The sequence below is a fragment of the Xenopus laevis genome, chromosome 8S, assembly GCF_017654675.1.
Source record: "Xenopus laevis strain J_2021 chromosome 8S, Xenopus_laevis_v10.1, whole genome shotgun sequence".
Taxonomy (NCBI): Eukaryota; Metazoa; Chordata; class Amphibia; order Anura; family Pipidae; genus Xenopus; species Xenopus laevis.
In genome coordinates this window covers 460,909-471,415 of record NC_054386.1, presented here as the reverse complement: position 1 = coordinate 471,415, position 10,507 = coordinate 460,909, and the positions used below count along the sequence as shown (strand labels likewise).

Genomic DNA, 10,507 nt, shown 5'->3' with positions numbered 1-10,507 from the left:
TTCATTTTCCTGTCAATTCACACTTTTATTTTCTCTGCAAATTCATTTACAATGTTGCCTGTACACACATACATAGGGTAGGACCTGGGGGACACAATACATTTCCAAAAATAAGCCCCATCTGTAATTATTAAGCCAATATACAAGACAGTTACTTACGTAGAAATATTATATATATATATATATTCAAGGGGAGCTGGTGCTGGCATGAAGGCGACTCCCCAAGCTCTCAAGTAAATCTATTTGACAATTTATAGTAAGCAGTTTGTATAAGTGAGATGCTCAGCCAGACATGTTATTCCTGCTGCCAATACCCCCTTGTTCCTACATAAAATTTGGGATGGCATCTGGCAAACAGCATGAGTGAGTTGTTTGCAGCAGGACAAACCATTGATCTAATATAACATTTTAGCAGCACACAAACTGTAGGAAAAAGAAACAGCCTGCAAGTGGAGCAGGTGTATTACACATCCAACACAATGTGGGCCAATTCCCCTTTGCCCTCTCTGCCCCTTTAATAAACCACTCCTTGTGTCCTGACCCGGGAACAACTGGAGTATGTTGGCAGGTGGGACATTCCCCGCCCCTATTTGGATCTCTGGATGCAGCAAAGCCACAACCCAGCAGAGATGGTGTTAAAAACATGGGAACTATATCGACTGTAACCATGTAAGTTTGCGCCTGCTGCTGCTGAACTACAAGCACCAGCATTCCTACAGTGCATTAGGCTGCCTTTGGGGAAAGGTTCTGATAGTTGTAGTTCTGACAACATCTGGAGCAAAATGAAGCCTTCCCAACACAGACAGATGCCAATGGCAACTCTTTATGCAGGTTCGGGTGAGTGAGGCGACGGTGGGTCGAATCTTTGACTTGATGATTGAAATGGAGCGAGAAGACCTTGTTGCCATGTTATGACTCCACCAACTAAATGCCATGTGGACCCTTGCCTGCTGTCCTGCTTCTTGGTGCTGTGCAACCCAGAAGACATTCTGAGATCAAAAAGACACCTAAATGGTTTGAGGGGGGATACGGTCATCCTGGATTGGCCCTTATATGACAAAGAGGTGGAGCCTGGGGTTGAGTGGGTAGAGTGAGACTCTGGTGGGGAACATGGGCAGTGTATTAGGGAACCTGAACATACGACAACCTGTGTGTCCAGAGAAAGTTATGGACCAGTTTCATGTTAAAGGCCTGTATAGAATCCATTCTGAGAAGGATCGTTTCTGTCTGTTCTGCTGGCCTTTGGCCCCTTCCCAGGGACAGGGGTGGTGGAGTACTTTGGTGGGTATCGGATAAAAAGACGGTCTTCCTCCTTCTTAATCCAGCGCAGAAGTTTTGTTATGACATTAATTGCCCCCACCTTTGTCACCAACGAGCTGAATGCGGTGTATAGTTCAAATTTGCTCGTCACCTGGAGACACAGAATAGAGCAGGCAAGACAATTAAACCCAAACTAGCACCCTGATCCTCGACGTACAAGGATACCCTAGCTAGCACTCTAATTGGGATACAATTATACACTAGCTAGCACTCTAATTGGGATAAGAGTATACCCTAGCTAGCACTCTAATGAGGATACACAAAGCAACACTCTAATTGGGGTACAATTATACACTAGATAGCACTCTTATCAGGATAAATGGATTCCCTTGCTAGCACTATATTTGGGGTACACGGACACCCAAGGTAGCACCCTAAAGGTCCAGATGTGAAACCCAGTCTAGCTTTAAATGTATAACTAGCATAGCACTTTCAGCTTTAAAGGGTTACACTAACTCACCAAGGGCGTCAATGCCCTGCCCAAATAAGCAAAAGCAGAAGATAATTACCCAGGCCAGCAGGGTCTCCTTCTCAGCCACATGGTAGATGAGGCGCAGGGGGCGGGAGGAGTTGTGCATGCGACAGTGCAGGTAGCGGTACAGATCAAATAACCTCTGTCTCTCCTGCTCATTGCTGTAAGGACTGTCAGCTTCTGGGCTGCAAAAACAAACACACAATTTAATCACATGACTGCTGGCAGGGACTCAATTGGATAGCAGGGAACAGTCATGGAAATCCATGTGCACCGTCTCAATGGGGGCTAATGGGGCTTTATGTTCGTATGCAGAATATCTACATCAAGCACCTCACAGTGGGCACAAAATACTGAGTTCCCAACAACTTCATGGGAAGGATATATTGGCTGATCCCACCAAGACTAAAGGTGATGGGGTTTGTGTGTATATAGTAAAAGTAAGAGGAAGTTGGCTCTGAGGAGTGAAGCATATCAGGGGGGCTGGAAATGGAGAAGCAAAAGACAAGAGGGGTGCCCCAGAAATAAGAACCCACCTGGTGAACTGAGGGAGTTGCCGGTAAGTCTCCGGTACATCCAGGGGCTTATAAACAAAGTGCAGTAGCTCTGGGATTCCCACCAGGGAGGCGCTATAGGAGCAGTATCGCATGGCCCCAGCCAGGGCTTGCAGGGATCCCTGGGATTCCATGGCACTTTGGATCTTCCTCTTGCAGCCAGACACAGCATAGAAGGACTCCTTATCGGTGGAGAGCAGCACCAAGCACACAGTGCATTGTGGGTCCAAGTAGGAAATATAGGCATAAAAATAACCATCAGGGTTGAAACGAGGAAGGCAGATGGGTGTCCAAATCTCCCCCGCCTGAAATGCAGAAGAAGCCCCTATGAGGTTGAGCAGGAGATGGAGGTCAGCAGGATCTAGGCGACAATCCTCAATGACGGCTTTCTCCTGCACCACGGTCACTAGCTGCTGCTGGGCCACCAAGATGGAGAACACCAGGTTGGGTGTGATGGCCTTGGTCAGAATGGAACTGAGCGAGTCCCTCAAGGTGGTGGGAATAGCCACACAACGCACTGCCCCAAGCAGAACCCCCGGGTCCATCTCCATCATGTCCAGCAGGCTGTCCAGGATCTTTTCAGAACCGGCCAGTAGCCGGCGCAGGTCATAATTCTTCTTGCGCTCAAAGATGCGTGCCACGCTGGCCTGTGTCAGCATGCTGATAATCTGGTAATAGACGTACTGCAGCTCCCGCCTCAGCTGTTCCTCTGACTGGGGGGTGCGAGATACGGACACCAGCACCAGGGGACCCTCCTGCAGGAACACCACCTTTTGATTATCTGCAAAGCCAAGCAGGGAAATCGGTTACTGCACTCACACACACGTGATCAAAAACTACCACCTGACCAGCCATGTGTAGTTGCGGCCTTCTACGTTCTTCAGTCAGTGGGATGCTGGGAGTAGTAGTTCTGGAAAGCCAAATGCTGCACATGACTGCTATCTGAGTATGTGTCTCCATATACATCCAGTAATGCACATTAACAAAGCCAAAGGGAGAAGGAGAGATGAGGAACAAAAGGGCGGAGCTTCATGCTAGACCAGGAACTAACTGAATGACATGAGACTGAATGCGGCTAGAAACTCTTCTACTGGGGCTATTTACATTCTTTTCTAGGGGGTTTTAAAATGAAAAGCTTTCTTATTCTTTAACTCCCCAACCAGCTCTTCATTCAGTTAAAATCCTCGTGATCACACATACATGTGACTTCCTAACACATGATTCACAGAATCCAATTGCGGCTGCCCTAGTGAAAGCAGTGACACGGGGATCAGCATCTGTTACCAACTCACATGAGAATATACATGCTGTACTGGCAATCAATATGGCACCTCCCTCCTCCCATATGTAGAAATAGAAATATACAGAGAAGGAATGTTCTGGGCACACAATAAGCTATACCCTCATACTGTACTGTCTAAGGGAATCAATATGGCACCTCCTCCTCCCATATGTATAAATACAAATATACAGAGAAGGAATGTTCTGGGCACACAATAAGCTATACCCTCATACTGTACTGTCTAAGGGAATCAATATGGCACCTCCTCCTCCCATATGTATAAATACAAATATACAGAGAAGGAATGTTCTGGGCACACAATAAGCTATACCCTCATACTGTACTGTCTAAGGGAATCAATATGGCACCTCCCTCCTCCCATATGTATAAATACAAATATACAGAGAAGGAATGTTCTGGGCACACAATAAGCTATACCCTCATACTGTACTGTCTAAGGGAATCAATATGGCACCTCCCTCCTCCCATATGTATAAATACAAATATACAGAGAAGGAATGTTCTGGGCACACAATAAGCTATACCCTCATACTGTACTGTCTAAGGGAATCAATATGGCACCTCCCTCCTCCCATATGTATAAATACAAATATACAGAGAAGGAATGTTCTGGGCACACAATAAGCTATACCCTCATACTGTACTGTCTAAGGGAATCAATATGGCACCTCCCTCCTCCCATATGTATAAATACAAATATACAGAGAAGGAATGTTCTGGGCACACAATAAGCTATACCCTCATACTGTACCGTCTAAGGGAATCAATATGGCACCTCCCTCCTCCCATATGTATAAATACAAATATACAGAGAAGGAATGTTCTGGGCACACAATAAGCTATACCCTCATACTGTACTGTCTAAGGGAATCAATATGGCACCTCCTCCTCCCATATGTATAAATACAAATATACAGAGAAGGAATGTTCTGGGCACACAATAAGCTATACCCTCATACTGTACTGTCTAAGGGAATCAATATGGCACCTCCCTCCTCCCATATGTATAAATAAAAATATAACAAGAAGGAATGCTGTGGGCCCTATACATGTCAGGAAGCAGAGATGTGTAGGGAGCATAAGAACTGCCTAGGTTAGGTTAACTAGGAGCAGTAGAAGTGCAGGAAGGTACCTGAGTAGATGGAGCGGATACAATTATCCCCACTCTGTACAAAGCTGACCAAAGCCATCATGACCCCCATGGTGGAGGACAAAGCCTCCTCGTTGCCATAGCGAGAGTAAATGGGCTTCCCGGCCTCACTCAGTACAAAGACGTGTTTCCTCCTGGTGCGCCAGCCCTCAGCAGTGATGTCCTCATCTCGGTGGATGGGACTGGTGGGTGGGGATACATCAGAAGCACCTCCTCCAACCACCGGCGGGAGGCTAGGGAAGTCTCCAGAGTCCTCCAAAGTGTTCTCTGTGGAGGCTGAATCAGTAAGTTCCCTAGAGCTGCTCTCCTCAAACTCCTCTAAGGGGACACGGCCCTGCTCTGAATCCAACTCTGTCCCATCTGCAGCACTTCTATTCTCACAGTCCTCCATGGTGCTCTCCCCCACAATGCACTGCTCTATGTCCTCACCATTTCCCTCTGCCATTGGCTGTTTGTACGATTCAGTAACAGTCTGCCCAAAAATAGATGTCTCCAACTCAGTGCCAACAACAGGCCCAAAAGTACTGGTCTCTAACTCTTCACTGAAAGCAGGTCCCAGAGTGCTGGGCTCTAACACCATATTACTACTAGCAGGTTCCAGAGTGCTGGGCTCTAACACCATACTACTACTAGCAGGTCCCAAAGTGCTGGGCTCCAACACCATATAACTACTAGCAGGTCCCAGAGTGCTGGGCTCTAACACCATATTACTACTAGCAGGTTCCAGAGTGCTGGGCTCTAACACCATATTACTACTAGCAGGTTCCAGAGTGCTGGGCTCTAACACCATACTACTACTAGCAGGTCCCAGAGTGCTGGGCTCTAACACCATATTACAACCAGCAGGTCCCAGAGTGCTGGGCTCTAACACCATATTACTACTAGCAGGTCCCAGAGTGCTGGGCTCCAGTTCTACACTAAGACTGGGCCCTAACGTGCTTGGTAACAAGTCTGTGATAACAGTAGGTTCCAGGGTACTTGGCTCTAAGGCTGCACTAATAGTCGGCCCCAGAGTAGTTGGTTCCAACTCTGCATGAACACTGGGTTCCATAGTACTGGGCTCATATTCCTTACTACTAGCAGGTCCCAGGGTGCTTTGCTCCAGCTCCTCTCTAACAGCGGGCTCCAAAGTACTTGGCTCTAAGTCCCCACCAGCAGGAATTCCCACACTGATTGGCTGGAGGTCAGTGCTCAGAGTTGCCATGGATGTTTGTTGGGGAGAAATGTCACTAAGGTGACCCAGTAGAGTGTCTGTTGGGTGGGTGGCTCCTGTGGGTCCCTCCTGCATGGGGCCTTCCTGGGCAGTCACTTGCTCATCTGTATGATCTGCATGGAGAGGAGAGAGACAAATGTAAGATGCACAGAAAGGCCCAGTATGGACCAGTGCTGGTACAGCAGCCCAGTGGCATTAGGATAAGCACGGAACCGGCCCATTAGTTGGACCACATTTGGACTAAGACTGTGCAGGGGGCAATATATTTACTGCTCAGGGTCACCATAAGGGCCTGGGCACAGACATGGGACTGAGAGCAGCCAATCAGAGCAGGACTTCTCCACCAATTACAGAGCACATACTGATCACTAGCTTTTTTATATTATAGGGCCCCAGAAAAACTAACTGGATCGTCCTGTATCAGTCCCAGCACAGAACTGACAGCAAGTGACCTCACAAGGGCCCAATCTGTCTTCATGTAGGTGAGTTGTCTCGTGCGAGAGAGGTGCCCCCACCAATATAACCACCTGTAGTCCTGGGGGGCATCTTACCCTGCCTGTCCTCTCTACTCTAGCCCAACTCAATCCAGGCCCCCATAGGGTTAAATAGCTGTGGTGCAGACAGTAGCATGGGCACATCCCACAGGCCTACCCACTCCCCACTCCCCATTTATTGTTTATTATACATAGTGGCCAGTGTTTCCTCCTGCTCACCCATGTGCATGTCAGCTACTCCCTAACTAGTCTATCGTCCATCACTCACCCATGTGCATGTCAGCTACTCCCTAACTAGTCTATCGTCCATCACTCACCCATGTGCATGTCAGCTACTCCCTAACTAGTCTATCGTCCATCACTCACCCATGTGCATGTCAGCTACTCCCTAACTAGTCATCTCCACACTCACCCATGTGCATGTCAGCTGCTCCCCTAAACTAGTCTATCCCCCATCACTCACCCATGGCATGTCAGCCTCTCCCTAACTAGTCTATCCCCCATCACTCACCCATGTGCATGTCAGCTGCTCCCTAAAAGTCTATCCCCCATCATCACCCATGTGCAATGTTCAAGCTGCTCCCTAAACTAGTCTATCCCATCACTCACCCCATGTGCATGTCACTGCTCCCTAACTAGTCTATCCCCCATCACTCACCCAGCTGCATGTCACTGCTCCCTAACTAGTCTATCCCCCATCACTCACCCCACATATTGCCAGAACGCTGTCATGTGGTCAGCTGCTCCCTAAACGAGTCTATCCCCCATCACTCACCCATGTTGCATGTCAGCTGCTCCCTAACTAGTCTATCCTCCATCACTCACCCATGTGCATGTCAGCTGCTCCCTAAACTAGTCTATCCCCATCACTCACCCATGTGCATGTCAGCTGCTCCCTAACTAGTCTATCCCCCATCACTCACCCATGTGCATGTCAGCTGCTCCCTAACTAGTCTATCCCCCATCACTCAACCCATGTGCATGTCACTGCTCCCTAACTAGTCTACCCCCATCAACTCACCCATGTGCATATGTCAGCTAACTATCTATCCCCCATCACTTCACCCATGTGCAGTCAGCTGCTCCCTAACTAGTCTATCCCCCATCACTCACCCATGTGCATGTCAGCTGCCCCTCCCTAACTAGTCTATCCTCCATCACTCCACCCATGTGCATGTCAGCTGCTCCCTAACTAGTCTATCCTCCATCACTCACCCATGTGCATGTCAGCTGCTCCCTAACTAGTCTATCCTCCATCACTCACCCATGTGCATGTCAGCTGCTCCCTAACTAGTCTATCCTCCATCACTCACCCATGTGCATGTCAGCTACTCCCTAACTAGTCTATCGTCCATCACTCACCCATGTGCATGTCAGCTACTCCCTAACTAGTCTATCCCCCATCACTCACCCATGTGCATGTCAGCTGCTCCCTAACTAGTCTATCCCCCATCACTCACCCATGTGCATGTCAGCTGCTCCCTAACTAGTCTATCCTCCATCACTCACCCATGTGCATGTCAGCTGCTCCCTAACTAGTCTATCCTCCATCACTCACCCATGTGCATGTCAGCTGCTCCCTAACTAGTCTATCCTCCATCACTCACCCATGTGCATGTCAGCTGCTCCCTAACTAGTCTATCCTCCATCACTCACCCATGTGCATGTCAGCTACTCCCTAACTAGTCTATCCTCCATCACTCACCCATGTGCATGTCAGCTGCTCCCTAACTAGTCTATCCCCATCACTCACCCATAGTGCATGTCAGCTGCTCCCTAACTAGTCTATCCCCATCACTCACGCCATGTGCATGTCAGCTGCTCCCTAACTAGTCTAATCCTCCATCACTCACCATGTGCATGTCAGCTGCTCCCTAACTAGTCTATCCTCCATCACTCACCCATGTGCATGTCAGCTGCTCCCCTAACTAGTCTATCCTCCATCACTCACCCAGTTGCATGTCAGCTGCTCCCTAACTAGTCTATGTCCTCCATCACTCACCCATTGCAGTGCATAGTCAGTCGCATGTCAGCTACTCCTAACTAAGTCTATCGTCCATACTCACCCATGTGCAATGTCAGCTACTCCCTAACTAGTCTACCACCATCACTCACCCATGTGCATGTCAGCTGCTCCCTAAACTAGTCTAATCCCCCATCACTCACCCATGTGCATGTCAGCTGCTCCCTAACTAGTCTATCCTCCATCACTCACCCATGTGCATGTCAGCTGCTCCCTAACTAGTCTATCCTCCATCACTCACCCATGTGCATGTCAGCTGCTCCCTAACTAGTCTATCCTCCATCACTCACCCATGTGCATGTCAGCTACTCCCTAACTAGTCTATCGTCCATCACTCACCCATGTGCATGTCAGCTGCTCCCCTGCACCCACACTCTTACCCTTCCCATGTATTGTGTCTTTATACGGTCATGTGACTCCTCTGTGACTCCTAATATCCTTATAATGTACAAGAGGGGGTACTATACGATATATAATATATGTCTGACCCCAGAGCTCAGATGTGTGTGGGGCCCCAGATGTCCCAGTTTTTGGGGGTGAGCCCAGATGTCTGTGGGGCCCCAGTTATTGGGGGTGACGTCAGACAAGTAAAGGGGAAGTTGTATGTTGGGGGAGTTGTTGGCCGGGGAGACAGAAGTAGCCGCACCCCGAGTTCACCAGTGAGACAAGAGGAGTAAGTAACGGGGGGATGGGGAGACATTAGCCGGGGGTTGGAGGCCTCAGATGTCGGAGCAGCACTAGGCCTCCCGTCTGACTCCGCATAATCACTGGCCCTGGGGAAAATAAGAATCCCCCCGTACCCCGATATCGAGGAAAGAACCCCTTTTCCCTGGGCGCGCGCATCATCGCAACACTCACCCAACAAGAGCGCGCAGCTTCCAGGATGCACAGCTGAGCAGGAGGCGTGACTCTCAGCAGCCAATCACACAGCGCGGAAGTGTTAACGACACCTTAGCGGCTCCTATAGGCGAAGAGAGTAGACGGGAGGCGTGGCCAGCAACACTTGCGTCATTATTACATTAACTTTAAAAACCTGTCGCCGGAGCGGAGGGACGTCGCCATTTTAGTTTGACTGGAGAAAAGGATTATGGGTAAAGTGTTGGAATTAAAGGGGCAGCAACGCTAAATTCCTAGGACCAGTTACATGACTTGTAATTCTCTCTGTAGCCTGAAGCCAACGGGAAACCCAGTTACACACCTGTCCCAAATGCCTTTACTAGGGAACAGCTACTTGTTAACTCTTTCATCTCCAGGCTCTGACTTAAAGGGGTTCTTCACCTTTAAATTAACTGTTAGTAGGATGTACAGATATTCTGAGACAATTTGCAATTGGTTTTCGTTTATTATTATTTGTGGTTTTTGACGTATTTAGCTTTTTATTCAGCAGCTCTCCAGTTTGTAATTTCAGCAGTCTGGTTGCTAGGGTCCAAAGTCCCCTAGCAACCATGCACTGATTTGAATAAAAGACAAGAAAAGGGGAGAGACCTAAACAGAAAGATGAGTGATAACAATTAGCAATAACAATATATTTGTAGCCTTGCAGAACAGTTGTTATTTAGATGTGGGTCAGTGACCCCCATTTCAAAGCTGGAAAGCGTCAGAAGAAAAAGGCAAATAATTAAAAAAACCAAAAATCAGAAATAAATAAGAAAGCCCAGGAGAAAATGTGCTTAAAATTGGCCATTCTATAACATACTAAAAGATATGTTATTAAACTGGAAATTAGGCTTTTCGAGTGCAGTTTCTCTCTCAGAGAGGTGGCAGAGGGGTTGCTGTAAAGTGATCAGAGCGTGGGAGACACTTTTGCATCAGACGGGCCCAGGCTCCTTGTACCAAACTCTACTCCCCGGGGCCACTGACGGCCGCATGCGCCGCTCCTGCCCAATACAAAGTGGCATGCCGTGTGATGTCACAATGGCAGAATGGGGGCAACAGCAATACACCCTTCTCATTACTGACTATAATTCTCTATATGCCC

The 10,507-nt window shown here is 48.3% G+C and overlaps 1 protein-coding gene across 1 annotated transcript; it reads right to left on the bottom strand.

Moving 5' to 3' along the window:
• Positions 1–9,562, bottom strand: mon1b.S (MON1 homolog B, secretory trafficking associated S homeolog). The gene is made up of 5 exons (XM_018232181.2): positions 9,388–9,562; positions 4,782–6,125; positions 2,329–3,127; positions 1,830–1,977; positions 1–1,411 (listed from the first exon to the last, which is right to left on the bottom strand). Exons 2-5 carry the CDS (start codon positions 6,085–6,087, stop codon positions 1,184–1,186), a joined length of 2,481 nt encoding a protein of 826 aa, XP_018087670.1. The 5' UTR covers positions 6,088–6,125; positions 9,388–9,562; the 3' UTR covers positions 1–1,183.
• Positions 9,563–10,507: the final 945 nt, after the last annotated feature.

Coding starts and splice junctions, on each gene's coding strand:
- mon1b.S (XM_018232181.2), bottom strand. CDS start 6,087: ATGCAGGAGGGACCCACAGGAGCCACCCACCCAACAGACACTCTACTG. Junction 3,128..4,781: donor TATCCGCTCCATCTACTCAG/GTACCTTCCTGC, acceptor TTGGCTTTGCAG/ATAATCAAAAGGTGGTGTTC. Junction 1,412..1,829: donor AGGAGACCCTGCTGGCCTGG/GTAATTATCTTC, acceptor CTGTGTCTCCAG/GTGACGAGCAAATTTGAACT.